At 40.5% G+C, this 20,688-nt stretch overlaps 1 protein-coding gene across 1 annotated transcript; it reads left to right on the top strand.

Moving 5' to 3' along the window:
- Window positions 1–2,112: 2,112 nt before the first annotated feature.
- LOC118822886 (protein-glutamine gamma-glutamyltransferase 5-like) lies at window positions 2,113–18,785 on the top strand. Its single transcript, XM_036592212.1, has 15 exons — window positions 2,113–2,251; window positions 4,419–4,598; window positions 5,683–5,776; window positions 6,367–6,512; window positions 7,666–7,784; window positions 7,963–8,091; window positions 8,971–9,157; window positions 10,008–10,143; window positions 11,232–11,335; window positions 12,160–12,399; window positions 13,094–13,126; window positions 13,304–13,513; window positions 15,239–15,399; window positions 16,000–16,139; window positions 18,629–18,785. Exons 1-15 carry the CDS (start codon window positions 2,230–2,232, stop codon window positions 18,783–18,785), a joined length of 2,058 nt encoding a protein of 685 aa, XP_036448105.1. The 5' UTR covers window positions 2,113–2,229.
- Window positions 18,786–20,688: the final 1,903 nt, after the last annotated feature.

Below are 20,688 nucleotides of genomic sequence, written 5' to 3'. Positions count from 1 at the left end.
AGATCCTGTCGTAATTATGATTTAGTATCTCAATTTTGACTTAGTATCTCATGATTCCTCACAATTATGACATACTATTTTATAATAATGAGATACTGTCTCATAATTATGACTTGGTGTCTCATAATTATGACATATCTCATAATAAAGTCATAATAAGTAAGTCATGATTATGACTTACTTTCTCATAATTATATGAGAAAAAAATAATAATGACTTAGTATCTCAATAATGAAATCCTGTCTCATGACTTAGTATCTCACAATTATGACTTAGTATCTCATAATTATGACTTACTATCTCATAAAAATGTGATCTTGTCTCATAATCATGACTCAGAATCTCATAATTATGACTTGATGTCTCATAGTAATGAGATCCAGTGTAGATAATTATGACTTAGCTTCTCATGCATCCATCATCTAAACCGCTTATCCTTCTGGGTCGCGGTGGGGTGCTGGAGCCTATCCCAGCTGTCATTGGGCGGAAGGCAGGATCCACCCTGGACAGGTCGCCAGTCCATCACAGGGCAGACAGACAGACATACACATTCACACCTAGGGGCAATTCAGCATGTCCAATCAGCCTGACTGCATGTTTTTGGACTGTGGGAGGAAACCAGAGTACCCGGAGGAAACCCACACAGACACAGGGAGAACATGCAAACTCCACACAGAAAGGACCCTGGTCGCCCGGCCGGGAATCAAACCCAGGCCCTTCTTGCTGTGAAGCGACAGCGCTACCCACTGCGCCACCGTGCCGCCAGCTTCTCATAATTATGGTTTATTTTCTCAGACACTGTCAAAATCGTATGACGAGAGGACCAATAGAAATGCCTTAAAATGACTTAAAATTCAAACTTAAACTGAAAGTTAAGCGTATTTCATTACAGAGACAGACAGTTCTGTTATACTGGATTGAATGCAGAGTATTATGTGAAACAGTTTTCCATCATACAATAAGTTCCAGTTTAACTAAGCATAAAGTTTAATGACTGTAAAAGGAATATGAGTAAATGTATAATCCAGATTAAACCACACTGCTCTTTACCTGCCGTACATTCAGCATACAGTGTTCACAGACTGTCCCTCAGACCTGATCCTGCTGGTTCCAAACACTATCAGTAGAAGCCAGCGTGCCCTTGTTTTATCACCTTTCACTTCTGTTATGAGCAGTTTATTCCTTTAATGCTAGTCGATCATGTACGTTTCACATTTTGCCCATTTTAGTCGTATAAACAAGGCTGAAGCTAAAAAATAACAGCATTCCTGTCTGAGGGCAGTGAGCTGTTCTGTCTTTGAGCAGAACTGAAGCGTGTCTGTCAGAGCGGCAGGGTTACGGAACGCAACGTTACATTCCCAAGGCTTTTCACTCCCTTTTTCGCTCTCATTTCTCTATCACTTTCTCTTTTCTTTTTTTCTTTGTTCTTTCTCTCTGTTTTTCTTTCCCTATTTCCTTCTGTCTCTCAAATTCTTTCTGTTTTTCTCTTCTTTCTCCCTCTTCTCTCTTTCTATCTCTATTTTTCTTTACCTCTTTCTCTTTCTATATCTTGTTCACTCCCTCCCTCTCTCTGTTTTTGTCTCTATTTTCTCTCATTCAGTGTTGAACTCAGTGTTTGTTATTTACATACCATTGCATTACTCATACAGCTGATCAAGTAATCCTCTCTCTCTCTCTCTCTTTCTCTTTCCCTCTCTCTCCTCTCTCTCTCTCTCTCTCTCTCTCTCTCAAAAAGGGAACAAGAAAAATTTAGAACAGAGTATAAGAACTCTGAATTCTCTCTCTCTGTCTCTCTCTCTCTTTATCTCTCTCTCTCTTTATCTCTCTCTCTGTCTCTCAGTCTCTCTCTGTCTCTCTCTCTCTCTCTCTCTGTCTTTCTCTCTCTGTCTTTCTCTCTCTCTCTCTCTCTCTCTCTTTCTCTCTTTCTCTCTCCTCCCACACACATTCTCCGCCTTATTGTGTTGTCATTTGCGCTAGTACTGTTAGGACTATATATATATATATGAAAGAGAGGGAGAGATAGAGAAAGAGCGAGACAGAGAGAGAGAGAGAGCAGAGGGATATACAGAGAGATATAGAGAGACAGGAGACAGAGACGGAGAGAGGAAGAATCAGAAAGAGAAAGAGAATCGGGAGAAAAAGAGAGAGAGAGTGAGAGAGCGAGACCGAGAGACAGAGAGTGGACACTGTGTTGAGGGATTGTTTTTTTGGGTCCGTGCTGAGCTCCTCATGCAGACTCCACAGACAGCAGGTGAACCCCTTTTTTCTCTTTTCTTTTCTCCTCTGTCCATCCTTCACTTTCTTCTCTCTTCAGATTATCCAAACTAAATCTAACAGTCTGATTGGTACTGATGACCTCATGACCTCTGTTATATCTGAGTTTATTGACTGAAATGTGCACGATTTCCACGTGAACAAACTCAGTTACACCAACACACTGACTCTTGCAGTTTACTTACGTTTGGCCATAACTGTGCTGATGCAGTTTATGACTGTGGAAACGTGTGACTGGAGTAAATACGGTGCTCTGCTCTGTTCAGAGCTGCAGCTCTGTGTTTGAATGAGTCGTGTTTGGAGGAAGGCGGTGTGTTACTCCGCTCCTTTAGCATTCATGCATGCCGCGGCACTGATCTGACTGGATCTTCTCACTTCCACAGAAACAGCTTATGTCTTTATGACATTATGTCTTTATGTCTTTGTGAATGGGCCGGGCTTTGTTGAGGCCGGCGTGGCCACTTCCATTTTTCTTACTGTAAGGTTTGTCTCAGTTTTAGCTGTGGGTGTTGGACATTCCAGAGAAAAAATGTTTCTTATTAAAGGTAATACAGCTGTGCAGGTTAAACAGGTTCAGCTTTGATTTTAGCCTCTGTGGGTTACTTATCAGTGTGTGCAGTTAACCTCACTCTGCTGTACGGAGGAGGATCTCATTGTATTCAGGCTCTCGTGATCCTACTGACGAGTTGAATTTTCACTACTGCAGCCTGATTGGTTAGTTGACCCACCCATGATCCATTTAGCTAACTGAGGTTTCCCCCAGCACTGATTGGCTAGTGTAACTTTCCCACCTGTGCTCTGATTGCCTAGATGAATATTCAGAGATATAATTTGATTGGCTGTTTGAATATTCCCTCCTGTGATCTGATTGGATAGTTAAACTTATATCCTGAGCTCTGTTTGGCTAGTTGAATTTCTATCCCTGCACTCTGGGAAGCTGAATTTTTCCTGTTGCGATCAGATTGGCTAGTTGGTTTTATTTGCAGCAGCAGTCAAATTGCCAAATAAAGTTATTAGTCATGCCATGTGACTGGCAAATTGTGTTTTTTCTCCTGTGCTTTGACTGACTATTTAAATTTTCAATACAGCTATCTGATTGGCTAGTTACATTTTCAGTACAGCTATCGGATTGGCTAGTTACATTTTCAGCATAGCTATCTGATTGGCTGTAACTAATGGTGTTATCCATTATGCTATCCTACTGCTACAATAAGGCAACCAATGTTGGAAGTATATGTTGTTTATAAATATGTACCTCACTGTGCATTGACATGTTTTGGTTAGGACCACTAAAAGTTCAGAAACGCCACTGAGTAGTGGTGTTCATGGACAATTATGGACAATAATTTAAAAAAAAGTCATTTTTAAAATGTTTTTTTCTGGGATGATAAAACTGAGTGAAGAGTTGGTTTACTAAGTCATTTGAAATGCCATTTCTAAATTTACTGACATAGTTTGTACTAATAAGTAGTACAGCTTACAGAAAACTTCACTTTGGTCATCTCATATGAGCTCTGGCAAACAGTTGTCGGCAACACTTTATTTGATTGTCCACGGTAAATGCTTTATAAATACTCAGTCTGTCTTTAATTAACATTCAACTAAGTATCTATTAAATGCAACTGATCCTGAGCGCGAAAGATTCTATTAAAACAAATCCTGACAGCAAGAAGGGCCTGGGTTCGATTCCCCGGCTGGGTAACCAGGGTCCTTTCTGTGTGGAGTTTGCATGTTCTTCCCCGTGTCTCTGTGGTTTTCCTCCCACAGTCCAAAGACATGCAGTCAGACGCATTGGAGATGCTAATTTGCCCCAGGTGTGAATGTAGATGTCTCTGTGTCCGCCCTATGATGGACTGGCGACCTGTCCAGGATGTTTCCACCCAATGAACCCTGGGATCCCCTGCCTCCCAGGAGGATAAGTGGCTTAGATAATGTGTGTGTGTGTGTGTAAACCTAACCCTAACTCCATCACAACAACGTTGCTGATAATCACCAGATAGTTTGTGAATAATAATTAAGTATCCTGTGTTGATCATCTATAGGGGACCATCCATCCAAATAAAGCTTGACCCCATTATCATAAACCACAGTAGTATGATTAGTCGGTCCAGTTGTCAGCAGTCAGCCATGCTTTCTCTTCGCAGGTGTGGGACTGAACCATGTGAAGCTAGAGGTGAAGGAGAATCACATGGCCCATCACACCGTCGGCCTCAGCGGCACTCACCTGGTCACCCGCAGGGGCCAGCCTTTCAAACTCCTGCTCCACTTCAATGAGCCGGGCTTCAGCCATCACTACGAGGCGCTTGCCTTCCAGGTTCTGTTAGGTAGGGGGCACCAGGGTGGTTCGACCAGCCTCAGTAGAGCTTACATCCAACTGTAACTGGCTGTTCATATGTTACTGAACCCAAGATCTAGACTTAATTTTTATATTCCTCAATCCGTAACACCTCTCGATAAAGAGAGCACGTCCACTCAGACAGGGCAGCCTGAAACTGTGTTGGAATGAAAGTGTTGTTTCTTCTGGAAATGAATAACTCAAGTGAAAGTAAAAGGGCCTATTTATAAGATTTGTGTGCTTTTGTGTTCTCAAAGCTGTTTTCCAGCCTCTCTTTGTTCCTTAGAATTAGACGGCTGTTTATGTTACTGTGCCTTTAAGACTGCGAGATGTAAATGAGTTCTGTTCTGATTGGCCGCTTCATTGAAAAGATTGAAACACTCCTTATAACTTCAGTGTGAATGAGCGGGGCTAGACTGCTGTAGACTGAACAGGGGGATATATGTAAATGTGCTTGTGTTCATGACATCACACACTGTTGTTATTGTTGTTATTGTTTGGATGCACCTGTGGCTTAAATAAAATAAAGAGTCAGAGCTGTGACCGATCACAAAGCAGTAAAGATACTGTTACCAGATGCATAGCCAATGGGGTGGCCAGGTGAGATCCAGTGATTTTATTAGGGTGGCAAACTGCCAGGGGAAAAAAGTGTCAGGTAACATTATGACAGAAGAATATTTGGCTATAGTATTCACAGGAACTGAATTCACATCTGATGAAATCTAGCCAGCATCATTAAACATGTGCTCAGCTGTAAAGAGTATTTAGCTTCATGATAAACGATAGACGTTACTGTACGATAGTAAATGTTATTAGTTATTCATTTTTGATGGTTACTTCGATTTGGCTCATATAGCCTGTTTCATATAATAGCTCATATAGCAGCACTGCTGAAGTGTAGTGGGCTGAACTACACTGATATAGAGACGTGTTTAGGTGCTATTAAATGTTTTGCTAATATAACAGGCCAGTGTTGCTGCTTCCTCAAGCAAAATGAACAAGACTAATGTTAACAACAACAGATGTTCAGAGGAATCACACTATAACATTCAGCCATATCTTATCACAAACAGGTGACCTGGCCGTGGAGTTCCCGGTTACGTTTTTAGAGAACATGACCAATGTGGGATGGAGAGCCTGGATTTATCCTCATGAGGTGCTTCCCAGGTGAATCATCAAAAAAACCAGACTGTACTGTTTACAAAATGTTTGTGGTGGCTTATGGCCATAATATGTAACTACACCCCCCCCTGTAGTTCCACTCACTGGCCACTTTAGTAGAAACACCCACCTTGTATGTCCACTAACTGGTCACTTTATTAGAAACACCTCCCTTGTTTTTCCACTCACCGGCCACTTTATTGGAAACACCCCCATGTACTTCCACTCACTGGTCAATTTATTGGAAACACCCCCCATGTACTTCCACTCACTGGCCACTTTATTAGAAGCACCTGTCTTGTATGTCCACCACTGGCCACTTTATTAGAAACACCTATTTTGTATGCCCACCACTGGCCACTTTGTTGGACACAACCCCCCTTGTACTTCCACTTACTAATCACTTTATTTGAGACCCCCCCCCTCCCCCCCAGCTTCCACTCACTGGCCAATTTATAGGAACTTGTACTTCCACTCACTGGCCACGTTATGAGAAACACCTCCCTTGTATTTCCACTCTCTGGCCACTTTATTGGAAACACCTCTTATAAACTGCTCTGTAATGCTCCTGACTGCTCATCCATGCTGGTCAGCAGGTGTGTGTCAGTGCCTGTACGAGTGTGTTCTCCTGTCTCTGCTTCTGTGGGACTCTATGAACTGAATTTGATCGTCCAGAACAGCCTCGGCCAGCGATGTTACAGCGCCGGCCGCTTCATCCTGCTCTGTAACCCGTGGCTGAAAGGTAGGGATGTATTAAAGAATTTTACCATGTTGGGCTTTGTGGTTATGGAATAAGCTATAGAGCTGAAAGTGAAATGCTGAAATGATGTAGCACTGTTTGATCCACTCTACAATTCCCAGTTCAGCATAATTTCAGTGCTGAGCTGGACTAAGAGTGCTGGAGAACATGCTGTTGGCTTTTAAGGCTTTAGTCTGAGAAGCCAGGTTTCATATTGGAACATTTCTTACAGTAGAGTTGTTCTACTATGTTACTGGAAATTTGCTCTTATACAGGGTATATTAAATATTAAATTTACACAATTTTCCCCTTAACCCAATGAGTTTTTCAGACCATGTCATACGTTTTTACGTATTAACGTCACACAAACAGACTCAAAAAGAAGGTCCGGCTCGATGTTTAGGTCTCAAATGCAAAATCAACATTATACTGATGAAGATATGATGACAGTAGTAGATCATTCACTCACATCCTCAGAAGACACATCACCAAGTTCTCTTTGAATTCTCTTTCAACACAGCATCAGATTCATCTGCTCAGGTAAGGGGTGTAAAAAAACAACCCACATTACAAAATGTTCTACCGTATGTTGGGTGCAATTACACATTTTCACCAGAGAGGTCTCCAAATCCCCAAAACTTACATAGTAAAGCTGTAAAAAAGGTATGTTTTAGACGAAAACCTTCTGAAAACTATCGTCAAACAATGCCTCAGACATTAAGCAGTGTATTTGTGACCATTTCAAGCAATTACTTTCTGTGAGGGAGATTTCAGACACATTAAACTCTTCAGACGTCTGGTTCCTATCACCACCACTGTGAACAATTCTGACCCTTAAGCCTTTCTGCCTGGAGCATCATTTCACATCAAACCACTACAGTTGATTTTTTGGCCTCAATGTCTCAATCATGTGGAAATTTTGAAAGATCAGTGGAATTTCCCTTTGAGTAATCTCACATAGTCTTGTTTATGTGGTTTCCGAGACTGTTTGATGTACCGTTGTCTATAAAAACAGATAAACGTTCAGACAGAGTTCAGGCCTCAGTGTAGATGGCTATTCTTTGTGATTTTGTCTGGTTTTTTAGATAACATTGTGTCACACAGAAACCACATCACTGCTGGACTCATCTGACTGGCCTGTCTGTGTTTCTGCTAGCGGACCCTGTGTATCTCCCTGATGAGGGGCAGAGGGAGGAGTATGTGAGGAACGACGCTGGCGTTCTTTATCTTGGCACACCTCACAACATCACAACATGGCACTGGGCCTTCGGTCAGGTACCAAGAACAAACTCTTCAGATAACACTCCACGTTACGCTTTGTTTTTCTGCCAAATATCTCTGTTCGTGTTGGTCAGATACTGTTTGACCTTTGCTCTCTTATCCATTTTCCTTTGTCTTTCTCTTTGTCTCGTATTCTTTTGTCTTGCTTTCTCTCTTCTCCTGTCTCCTGCAGTATGAGAGTGAGGTTCTGGAGGCGTGTGTGAACCTGTTGCAGGTCAGTCCGCAGCATGTGTGGGACAGAAGGAGAGACTACCTGCGCCGCTCGGACCCCGTTTACATCAGCAGAGTGAGCTGTGCCATGGTGAGTCCTGAAGCTGCTGAAGAGTGAACGGCCAGTTTGTCACCACAGAGTTCACTACAAATGAAAAAAGCGTTATGTGTAATGCAAGAGTGAGAATCGTCCACCACCCAAATCATATCTGGTCAGCAGCAGTGCTGTGGTCAGAAACTCACCAATGATGGGGGCTGATCAATTATGCATCATCTGTGCATCAACAGATGGGCTAGTCTGTACCTGTACAACTACAGAGCAGAGATATGAGGGAGGTGTTTCCAATAAAATGGCCAGTGAGTGGATGTACAAGGGGAGATGTTTGTAATAAAGTGGCCAGTGAGTGGACATACAAGCAGGTGTTTCTAATAAGGTGGCCAGTGAATAGAAGTACAAGGAAGGTGTTTCTAATGGCCAGTGAGTGGAAGTACAAGCGGGGGTGTTTCTAATAAAGTGGCCAGTGAACGGTAATACAAGGCAGTGTTTGTAATAAAATGGCCAGTGAGTGGAAGTACAATGGGGGGAGTGTTTCTAATAAAGTGGCCAGTGAAGGGTAATACAAGGGAGTGTTTGTAATAAAGTGGCCAGTGATTGGACGTACAGAGAGGATGTTTCTAATAAAATGGCCAGTGAGTGGAAGTGCAAGGGAGGTGTTTCTAATAAAGTGGCCAGTGAGTGGAAGAACAAGGGGGGTGTTTCTAATAAAGTGGCCAGTGAACGGTAATACAAGGGAGTGTTTGTAATAAAGTGGCCAGTGATTGGATGTACAGAGAGGATGTTTCTAATAAAGTGGCCAGTGAGAGGAAGTGCAAGATGGGTGTTTCTGAAAAACTGGCCAGTCAGTGTACCGTAAATTCAGAATTAATTTTTCTGAACAATTATTCATTTATAATGTTCTTCTTGTTGCAGATAAACTGTGGGGATGACCGAAGTGTTCTGGAAGGAAGCTGGTCAGCTGATCCCCAGGCGTTGGGTAACGGTGTTGACCCTGCAGACTGGACAGGAAGTGCAAAAATCCTGAAGCTCTGGGCTGCTACGCATTTCAGACCAGTGTGCTATGGCCAGTGCTGGGTTTTCGCCTCCGTCATGTGCACAGGTAATGGAAAACTCAGCATTAGTGGCATCGTACCTGTTACAGAGTAGGTGGAACGCTGCTTCATATAGTATAATGTACACATCATTCTCTGTACTTTCACACTGGAAAAGCATTTATTAGACTCATCTAATGCTAGAAGTTTACCTGGAGTTTTTGCTATTTACCACATTATTTTCCACCATTTAGAATAATAGTGACGCCATCAAAACTCCAAAACAATATACACCACTGTGCAAAAGTAACCACCCTTCATTTATTTTATTTTTACAGCCATCAAGTGTTGGTTTATTCATTTTTAAACATCAGGAGAAAATTAGAAAACACATTTAAAAGAAAATGACACAGAAACTAAACATAGTCTAATTTTTCTGAGTCCACTCTTCACCTTTATTAGAGCTTCTATTCTTTTTGGGAGACTCGCTTTCAGGTTTTCAAAGAAATCAGGGATATTTTACAAAGTTTAGTCTTAGAAGTTGGTTGCATTTTCTGCTTCTCACAATCCAACTAATCCTAAACACATTCAGTGATGTTGAGGTCTGGACTCTGGGGTGGTCAGTCTATTGTTCTGAGAACACCAGCAGTTTCAATCAGGAGTGTCCAAATTTTCGGCTCATACTCTTAAAGCCTGGCAGTAAATAACACTGAAACTCAAGAACGACGGTGATTAGCAGTTTACTCAAGGGGGGTGTTTCTAATAAAGTGGCCATTGAGTGGACATTATACAAGGGGGTGTTTCTAATAAAGTGGCCAATGAGTGGACATACAAGGGAGGTGTTTCTTGTAAAGTGGCCAGTAAATGGACGTACAATATTTACTCAACATTTATACCTTTTACTCTTTTCCTATTCAGTGATGAGAGCTCTGGGGATCCCTTGTCGAGTTGTCACCATCTTTAACTCAGCCCACAACACTAAGGGCAACCTGATCATGGAGGAGTATTACACAGACAGCGGGCAGAAACTGGACCTGTCTCAGAGCACAGTATGGTAGGCCTAAAGAGACACTCTCAGATACGTCCCGCAGGAAACACAGGCATTACAATGGATCTCTGTAGGAGCAGATTTAACATTGAATAAGTTCTTTTAAAGCTTTGGAGAGTTATGGTGAGGGCATATTATGTATGTAGACAATATATCTAATATTTCTCATTAAGAAATTGGTTCTATGAGCGTTAAAGATCATTCAACTTACAGTACTGAGCAAAAGAGACCACCCTTCATTTATTTAATTTTTAGTCAGAATGGTCACTAAGTACATTATTCATTTTTCAGCATCAGGAAAAAGGCAGAACATATATTCAACAGACAATTACACAGAATCTTCTATAACTAAATATAATCTCACAGTTTTCAATATTTAGTGTGTCCAGTCTTTACCTTTACCTTCCATTCTCTTCAGGAGACTCGCTTTCAGCTTCCCAAAGCAATCTGCAGATATTCTTCCATACCTCCAAAGTTCAGTCTTAGAAGTTGGTTTAATTTTCTGTTTCTCCTGATCCAAGCAATCCCAAAAACATTGAGTGATGTTGAGGTCTGGACTTTGGGGTGGTCAGTCCTGTTCTGAGAACACCAGCAGCACATTTTTCTTTTTCACCATGAACTATCTTCTCACAGTGGAAGGATGGACAGATACAGCTGTGAATGTTTTTCAGATCTGAAGCAAGAGTGGGCACTGTTTAGAAGTGCTGTTTATCTGATGGGGTCAGTTTTGGTGGTCTACCAGGTGGTCCAGGTGGTTGTTAAGAGTCCCATTGTCCTTATATGTTCCCTTTCCTAATATAAGTGCTCCTCAGAAACATATCCTGACCAATGAATGACTTGTACTTAATGGCCATTTTGACTGGAAATTAAATAAATGTAGGGGGTCTCTGACTTTTGCACAGTAAAAAATTTTAGACATTTTAGTTTAGTAATTTTATCCAATGTATCATATTTCACTGGGAGGTAATTCTGCTTGTTTTGAGAAATAAAACTTAAAGTAAGTGTAATTATTTGACAGTTCAGTGTATGGAATGGAACCAAAGCCATTTCTAGATGGGCTGCTTTAGATTTCTGGATATTTTCCCTCCAAACAGGAATTTCCATGTGTGGGTGGAGTGCTGGATGACCCGTCCTGACCTGGGCAGTGAGTTTGATGGGTGGCAGGTGCTGGACCCAACTCCACAGGAGAGGAGAGCAGGTGAGAACCTGGGGAACATTATTCATTCAAACACCTCACAGGACTCAAAGCAAGTATAACAGCTTTTAAAGGAATTCCTTGACATTAAAATGCAGTGTGGACACTGAATAAGGTGTTTTCTGGCCTCGTTTGTGTCATATAGCTGTTTTTTTACACATTTTACAGAGTTATTCAGAGTGGTTTGATGTTAAATAGTGTGTTGTACAGAAACTTGCTGACTCTGTGCAGTGGTGCTGATAGGAACCAGGGGTCTCCATGTCTACAATGCAAATATAGACATTTTATTTACTATCTAAAAACCACCAGTGAACCTACACATGTCCTACAGGTGTTTATATGTAGGGATGATGATGATGATGATAAACTAGTGGAAAATCTGAAAAATTATTTTGCCTTACAGAGCCCTGCATGTATTAAAATATAGTTTTTAAACTAAACACAAAACTATCGTAAAACAATGTTTCAGGCATCAACCAACATATTCATAACAATTTCATATAATAACTTACTGTGAAGGACCTTTTAGAGCCGTTAAATGCCTCAGATATCTGGTTCCCATCATCACCACTGTGAACAGTTCTGACTCTGAAAGGTTCTCTAGATATGAGTAACCATTGGATACACTAAATGTAAGTAGATATATACAGAGATCTCTTTTCATACTGTAGCACCTGAATATTACATAGCACACTTACATGGTCCTGTTCATTATCATCTGCTCTTTCAACTGTAAGTTTATTGTTCAGTAACTACGATATCTTACGCAGACTAATGTTTAAGTCATTATGTGTCTCTAAAGGGTTATAAATTTGAATATTCCTCAGGCATGTTCTGCTGTGGGCCGTGTTCTGTTAAAGCCGTCCGGATGCGGAACGTGAACCTGCTGTATGACACCCCATTCATCTTCGCCTCTGTGAACGCTGACGTGATCACGGTGGTGGTGCGGGACGGCCGAGTGGTCAGCAGGAGAGTGGACAGGAAGAGAGTGGGCTCTCACATCTATACCAAACATATCGGATCTGACCGGCCACAGAGTCTGACCTGCAACTACAAGTGTGTCTTAGGTATGAACATGACATGCAGGGGTGCCATCACTTTAATGAGGAGCAACCTTTAAAACAGTCAGTGTTTCTAGGAGCTTCCTGAAATGGATTTCCATTGGTTGGGCAGCTGAATACATACATAAGATCAACATGCGTCGGCTGACCTGGTGTGAAGCACACTGCCACTGTACTGTGGAGCAGTGGAAACGTGTTCTCTGGAGTGATAAATCATTTTGATGATAAAATTTACTGTAATTTCATGGCAGTAAAGTCACCAATAAAGTACTGTATCATTATTGTAAATATTTTATGGTATTTTACTGTATATCAAATTTCCAGTTATATACTGTCAATTTATAGTACTTAACGGAAAACTGTGCCACCAGTAAATTACTGTTGCATTGTCTGGTATGTTACTGTAAACCAGTGCACAATGACTAATCTTTTACGGTATAATTCTGTAAAATAAAGAACTAGTATTTTACTGTAAAAGAAATACTGTAAATTTATATACATTTTTAACATTGTGTGGTTTCAGTAGATAAAACCTAAAAACTGAGAAGTCTAGAATATGGGGTGTAACATAAAAAGTTGTGTTAAACATCTTAGCCTACTACAGAGCAATTAAAGCTAGTAAACTAGTAAAAAGTTAAGAAAACAACTGCAATGCACTTTATAATGTGTCACATTCTTCTCGTTTTCTGTATTTGCCCAGATAACCTGTCTCGCTATGGAGAACCTGGACATGGTATGGTTTCTTTTCTCCTATACCAACCCTCACAGTTCAACTACAGCTCTGTATATCGTGTTTAATGCACAACACAGTCCACATAAGCAAAAACCTCAACATATCAACAATGCTAAAATGAGCCCATGTGGATTCTGTAAACTGTGACTGCTGTGTCTTTTCTCTCTGTGTCTTTAGACATATCTCAGAGTCTGCAGGTGTCCTTGCGGCTGGACCGAGTTCCTGTGATGGGGGAGGACATCGCCCTGACCGTTACAGTGAGAAACACCGGTCACAGTCTGAGAATATTCAGGGAGCATGTCAACGCCCAGGCCAAAGTGTACAACAGAGGTGCGCAGCAAACACTGTGGGAGACGCACAACCGACTGCACGTCCAGCCTGGAGAGGGTGAGGACACCAGCTCTAGAACTACAACATAGGAACATTTTGCTGGATTCATACTGATGCAAAGTAAAAGAATCAGAGCTCTTCTCATGTATTGCATTATGTATATTTAGAGTTCAGTGGCAAATAGTAACCTAGGCCTACATGTCGGGCCATAAATGTCAAAAAAACCTTTACGATAATGCTAATTTCTACTAGCTCCCATATGGGTTTTGCAATAGTATGTTAGCACTAAGCTAACGCTTATGAACATTAACGTTTTCTGGCTGTTCTAGACTAAACACAGACATTAAAAGCTTGTAAAAGACATTCTATATGTATTATCTGAAGCTGGCATTAACATATTTTTAACATTGACAGTAGCAGTTTCACAGTGACTCTTTCAGTAAAGAGCCCTAACATAGAGCTGCTGCGGCTGTTTTACATTTCTGACATCTGACTGAAACCTGTTTGACTATGGCTCATATTCACATATTCAGTGATGTATGGAGAACCTCCTGAAGGCCTGGAGTGACATTTTGTCTCACAAAACTGGTCCCATACATTGTAAATCAAAATGTTATTGATAGATTACACTCTCGGTCCCTAACTATGTAAGCCTTCAGTTCAGTCTCTGAGGTCCTAACCAATGGGAGATCGCACTTGGCTGTATCTACCTAGATAACACAATGAAAAGCAATTCAAATTGGACAATTTTCGGTTGGGTTTTTTAACATCTTAACCTTTTTGATATCAACCAAAAACAATGAAATAAGAGTATTACTATGATACTAGCAAAGTTGTGATACAGCACGAGTGATCAATCTTTTTAATAGAAGTGACTAATTATTGCAGACAGTTTTAGTTCCCAAAAATCAAGCCTTCTCACTGACTGTTTACATACTACTGCATTAGACTGAATGAGTCACCAATTAGGGAATTACGATTAAGTGACCCCTGATAGTCCCACAACAGGGAAGCTTCACCTCTGCATTTTATCCCATCTGTGCAGTGAAACACCACATACACACTACTGAACGCACACACTAGGGGGCAGTGAGCACACTTGCCCGGAGTGGTGGGCAGCCCTATCTGCAGCGCCCAGGGAGCAGTTGAGGGTTAGGTGCCTTGCTTAAGGGCACTTCAGTCATGTACTGTCGGCTTAGGGGATCGAACCTTGAATGAACCATGAATGAAAATAGCAATATGAGTTATAGGACTATAGCTACATTTCCATCGATGTTCTACACAAATTCAATTGCTAGCAGTAAAATTAAAAGAAAAAAGATTTTTTTATGGTTATTTCCATCAACCTTTAAGTAATAATGTCACTTTTGCAAAATACTGTTAGTTTAGCACTAAAAATTCCTATTTCACCATTTCAGCTTGTGTACTTTTGGCTTCTCTGACCTCCTCTCAACCTACCGATAAGGAAATTGTGTTTATTCTATTATTTATTTATGTATTTTTCCATCTGAACCGATGTGTGAGAGCTCACACTTCTCTGCCGTATAAAGCTGTGTGAGCACCTTCATTTTAAAATGGCTGTAATCTTTTCTGGACATCTCTACCTGTGTATTAAGTGTCTCTAATAACTGTTTAGTTACATATTAACAACACATGCAACAACAGTGTAACTACTGGTTGTTGCATTGTTGTTAATGTGTAACTACACAGTTATTAAGGCAATATAAAAGTTTTCTACAAAAAAGCTGCTGTTTTTTGCCCGTTCTGTGTGTCTGTATGCAGTGCTGCTAATTGAGCATGTGATCCCGCACGGTCAGTATGAGAGCAAACTGACCAGTGACTGCCTGATTAACTTGGCCGCTGTCGTGGAGGACGAGAGGACACAAGAACACATGCTGGTGTCCGAGGAGTTCAACATCAGCATCCCCAACATCTCCATACAGGTGATCACACTGGACTCTGCTTAATTAAAGTCATTTGGAGTGGTTTGTTGTGACGTACCGTCTCAGATTTCTGTGTCGTATCGCCTCAAAGTTATGTGTTCATTTACTGTCTAAAACCACCAGTGAACCTACACAAGTTTTTATATGTAATAATGTAATATATGTAATACATATATACAGTCTGTGTTGGGAAAATTTGAAAAAATACATTTTCTTTCAGGATTATTTTGCCTCACAACGCCCTTCATGTACCCCTCCACCGTGACTATATTTAGAAAAATACATTTTAGATCAAAGAGTTATCTCAGAAGTATCATGCAAAGAATCTGTAACCGTCGTGTGTAAGGATTTTTCTATGATAGGGCTTTTAAAGCCATTCAACTCTTCAGACATCTGGTTCCTATCATCACCACTGTGAACAATTCTGACTCAGTAAGTGTCCCTAGAATGGAGAATTTCACACCAAACCACTTTGAATGACTTTGTTTACCTCTTAATCACCTATTTATGTAGAAACATGGATGGAATTCCACTTCAAGACTTTGTTTAGGGTGATTTTGGGCTTGGACATGAGAAGATACAGATGTTTTCTTTCTGTAGGTCACAGGTGGAGATACAGTGGTACTGCATAAGGAACACAGTGCTGAGGTCAGCTTCACTAACATCTTTAGCACCGCCATGAATGACACCGTACTGACCGTGGAGGGCACTTCTTTGATACAGGGCAAGCACCAATCACGGTAAGGAGACAAACTAGACTAGAACATAATGCGGGCTGATACACTGATAAGTGCAGCATTCTTCAAAACACATCGTTGCCTTACAACTACTGTCAACAACTGAGACATCTGATTAGCCTCTGCATACACAGTACCAGACAAGATAAACACACCTGATTAAACTCTGAACTTTCACAGTATTGTATGTCTTTCATAATCTCTGACATTTTCATCTGAAGACTTGTACTTAAATGTTTGAAATTTAAGACAGTGATGAAAAAGTGAGTTGGTGCAGTAATAGTGACAAAAATAGTGAATTGCAGCCGATGGAAATAAAGTTCAGCAGCCTTATTAATTCATTTAGTCGCTTTTTGTACACTTTCAAAAGCTATTTGTTCATCTAATGTTTACATCTGTGTTGGATTGTCCCTAATGTTTGATCCGCTTCAGGCTTGGTGGTCTGACGGCACTCAAAGTCCTCTGGGCACTGGCCGCACTGGCCTGGTCAGTAGTCCACCCCCGACAGCTAACCCCTTCAGTCATTTGCAGTCATTTACAGGCTAGTTTAAATTGCTGTTGAGTTGCAGGCTGAACTGAACAAACATAACATTACTAACCGATGATAGAGGTTTTAAATTTACACTTCTTTTTTTGGAACAGTTGAGGATGATAATGTTTTTGGTTTCATCTTTGGTTCTTAGCAGAACACTGCTCGTTCATGGTTTTATTGTGAAAAACTCTTCTGTGAGTAGATGTATCCAAACTTTTGACTGGAACTCTACATACGTTAGCTCATTCAGGTGTGTACAGGACCTGAGAGAAGCCAGGGCTTATCATGGATTACTGTGTGGAATGCAGTTTTGGCACGTTGTAGAACACTGTTGAACACTTCCATCTCCCAATATGTCCATCATGAACTTCACACCCTCGCACTGTATCAGATCATCAGGCGTTCCGTTCATCTGGCCTTGTGCTTCTATTGTCTGGACTTGTTTGGCTGGACTATCTTTCGGGCATCTGCTCTTTTTGAAACAGAGCTTTTAATTACACAACCCTTCACACTTGGCTATTATAACTGATTCTAGGTCAACAGAAGTCCAAATGAGCATCAGTAACCAGCAGACACAGCTGCTAATCACAGATTGCTAAGCTAAAAGAGAGCAGGACTGTCTGTCAGGTCTGAGTGCACAAATAATGAACTGACAAAAGAACAGTTGGGCAAATCAACTTGAAATACCCCCCCCACACACACTTTTACCCTGAATGTAGTCCATCAAACATGTTTGGTGTCTGACGTTTCCTTTTTGACTTCAGTATTGGAGCTACAAAGCTAATGTAGCTAGTAATGGAAGCTAATTCCAAACTGATTAGCATTGTGCTAACTAAATCACCTCAGACTTGCCTCAAACTGTGTCAAACTGTTAAGTAATCTCTAACAGACTCGGTCAGGTGGTTTCTGACACTGTATGACATACTGTTATATAGCAACAATGGACAAAATTCACAGTGTCAGGCTTCAAGGTGGCTGCTATGCTATGTTTTTAGCTATGGAACTACACTGCATTGCTAAGAACAGAAGTATCAGCTGCCTATAAGTAAGAATTTTGTCCTTCGATTTGTATTTTTGTAAAGTGTGTGATGATTTTGAGTTTGTATGATGCTAATTGACGACTATAAGCTTCTGTTACTTGTTAGTTACACTAGCCTGGTAGCTCCAGTGCAAAACTGAAGGAGCAGACTTCAAACACCAAATGTGTCTTGGCTACATTTGAGGTAAAGGAGAAACTGTGAAAATGAGAGGTTTTTTTTTTGCTGAAGAGACACAATGATAAGAGTGGACAGTGCTAAAACAAAATTTCAGAATAATCCAAAGGTTTTGATGTAAATAAAGTCATTCAGTGGTTTGTTGTGAAACTTACAGAACTGTTAGTGATGGGAACCAGATGTCTGACAAGTTCAATGCCTCTAAAAGCTACATTAGAGAAAGTTATTAGATAAACCGGTTATGAATACGCTATCTGATGCATGTTTTATTATAATTGTGTGATGGTTTTGGTTTAAAATCCATGTACGGTCAAGAGTTACAAGCAAGGTGCTGTAATTCAAAATACATATAAAAACTCAGAACCATTAACTGCTCATTTTGGATAGTAAATAAAATGGCCGTACTTGCCTTATAGACATGTTGACCCCTGGTTCCTGTCACCACCACTGTAAAGAAATCTGAGTCTGCAAGTTTCTCTGCCTTGAAATACATGAGCCCGAACCACTCTATAAGACTGTTTACATCCCGACCACTGAATCATGCCAAAATTTTGGTGAAATTCCCATTTCAAGGCTTTTATAGTATATCTTTTTCTTTTGTTGAATTTGTATTATTATTATTATTATAACACTGCTTTTCATTGTAATGCCAGAAGAGACGTAACAATCAAAAGAATTTCATAAGAATATCATATTCATACCTTGTACTGCATACAGAGTAATGCTTCTATCTGCTCTCTCTGTAGGCTGTATCTGTTACAGCCGGGCCAGGTGATGAAGACAAAGGTGACCTTCATACCTGTCGGCCTCGGCGTGAAGGTGCTGCATGCTAAGCTGACATTCAGAAACCTTCCAGCCCTCGTCATCAGAGGAACCCATAAAGTCTCAGTCACACCGGCCTAACTCCTCAGCACACCTTTTCAGAGGGAAATGCTGTTAAAACTATTGTGTAAAATGTGTAAAAATGATCCAACAGTGAGAAATATGGATTGATGTTTTGATGATATGGCTTATAATATCAGGCCTACAGGGACTACAGTTGACAATTAGCCAGCTAGCCAACGCTGGCACATTGGCCCAATCCAGTTTCTTATTTTTACCCATTGTTGAGTGTCACATATGACAGTTATCTATTATCACCCACCCCAATTCTTTGGTAATATGAAGCTGAATTTTCCTGTTCCACCCTAAATGGAGCAGCAGTTCTGATGCCTGAGGTGTCAGAACGTAACTGCTAAAAGGTTTATGGTGGAACAGTAAATTTAGCTAGCTAGCTACCAAAACATCAGCAAACTACTAGTGATTTTTATGTTTTTTTATGATGGAAAAGGACCATAATACACTGAAACAACATTAAACTAAGACAATACAATGGTTATCATAATTCTTTATGAAAAAATTCTCACATTTGTGGGTTTCTTTGGTCATTTGTGCAGCTGTCTTGCCGGTTTTTCCGTTTGGAGTGGGTTGGGTTCTTTGTCATTGATGTTGTATGAAATCCTTGCAACCACACTTTGTTTTTTTATAATTTTTTTTTTTTTTTGCAGCATTTGACACCAGCTGCCCTTTACACTGTATAAACAGGTCATGATGAATGGACCAATAGAAATGATCTAAAATTACTTGACTTAAAATCTCTTTACATTAAAGCACATTACAGTTGAGAAGGTTTCTATCTTCTCCTGTTGTTGCCAGTTTAAAGACATGAGGTTTTGTTATGACTGATGCTGTGAAGAGCAGTGTTGGATATGAATTCATGATATTTGAGATATTTTGAAGACATAGTCGTCTACAGTGCTGTCAAACAATCGCCAATAATAACTCTGGGCAGATTTATCAGTCGTCATATTCTTCTATTTTAACTGCGCATTCAGAAAGGACTGCCTTGATTTCATTTGTGGTCTAAAAGCAAACTGGTGTGTTTCTGAAGTTTCTCAACTGGTGCTAGAAAATAGTAGCTTACTTGTTCTTCTCACAGTGGACAGACGGACAGAAACACCTGTGGATGTTTTCAGATCTGAAGCAGCTTGATTTTCTCCTCTCTCTCAAAGATGAAAGCTTTAAGTGCTGTTTATCAGATGATGGTCTACCAGGTGTTTCAGGTGGTTGTTAGGATTCACATTTTCTGTGTATTTTAATCATTTTGTCCTCAGAAATATCTCTTGAAAATGAATAATTTGTACTTGACTAGGTGTTTAATAAATGAAGGATGGTTTCTGACACAGTACTCTATGTTACTCTGAACTCTGTTTCATTTTAATCCTTAAAGAATACATACAAGAAACTTGCTATACATAAAGACTGATTGCTTTTTAAATCAATACAGCCATAACAATTTATGTAAAAATACCAGATGTTTAAAATATCACAAGTGGCCAGCGTAGGGTTCTCCTTTAGCAGCTGTAGCCAGTCAGCAGCCTGTCCATGTTGTCTACCCTCACACAAATGCACACACATATACAAACACATACACACATAGACACACAGACACACACACACTAACAGCAGGCCATGTAGGAGGAGAACAGAGTGAAGGACACAGCACCTCCACACTTTTACTCCCTGTGGGTTCACCAAACACCACATGTGTAATATAATGTGTAGGGGATGAACAGTGTGAAGTCAATCAAAAAAGGAGTCATTTTCTATGTTCTTCACAGAGAATGAGCAAAGGCCAAGAAATCTGGGGTTGAAATAATAATAAATCGCATCATTTTCTCTTTTGGTAAACATTGAAAATGAGTCCCACAGACCTGAACACCACACAAGGGTTAAGAGACACACAGCTTTCGCACAAGTTGTGGTG

Source organism: Colossoma macropomum, unplaced genomic scaffold, assembly GCF_904425465.1.
Source record: "Colossoma macropomum unplaced genomic scaffold, Colossoma_macropomum, whole genome shotgun sequence".
NCBI lineage: Eukaryota > Metazoa > Chordata > Actinopteri > Characiformes > Serrasalmidae > Colossoma > Colossoma macropomum.
The sequence above is the reverse complement of the archived record's forward strand: the minus strand, read 5'-3'. Positions and strand labels throughout refer to the sequence as shown.

What these genes read in the sequence shown, in the direction of transcription:
- LOC118822886 (XM_036592212.1), top strand. Translation starts at nt 2,230, where the DNA reads ATGCAGACTCCACAGACAGCAG. An exon ending in GCAGACTCCACAGACAGCAG is followed by an intron (nt 2,252 to 4,418) that starts GTGAACCCCTTT and finishes TTCTCTTCGCAG; the next exon opens with GTGTGGGACTGAACCATGTG. An exon ending in CAACTACAAGTGTGTCTTAG is followed by an intron (nt 12,400 to 13,093) that starts GTATGAACATGA and finishes GTATTTGCCCAG; the next exon opens with ATAACCTGTCTCGCTATGGA.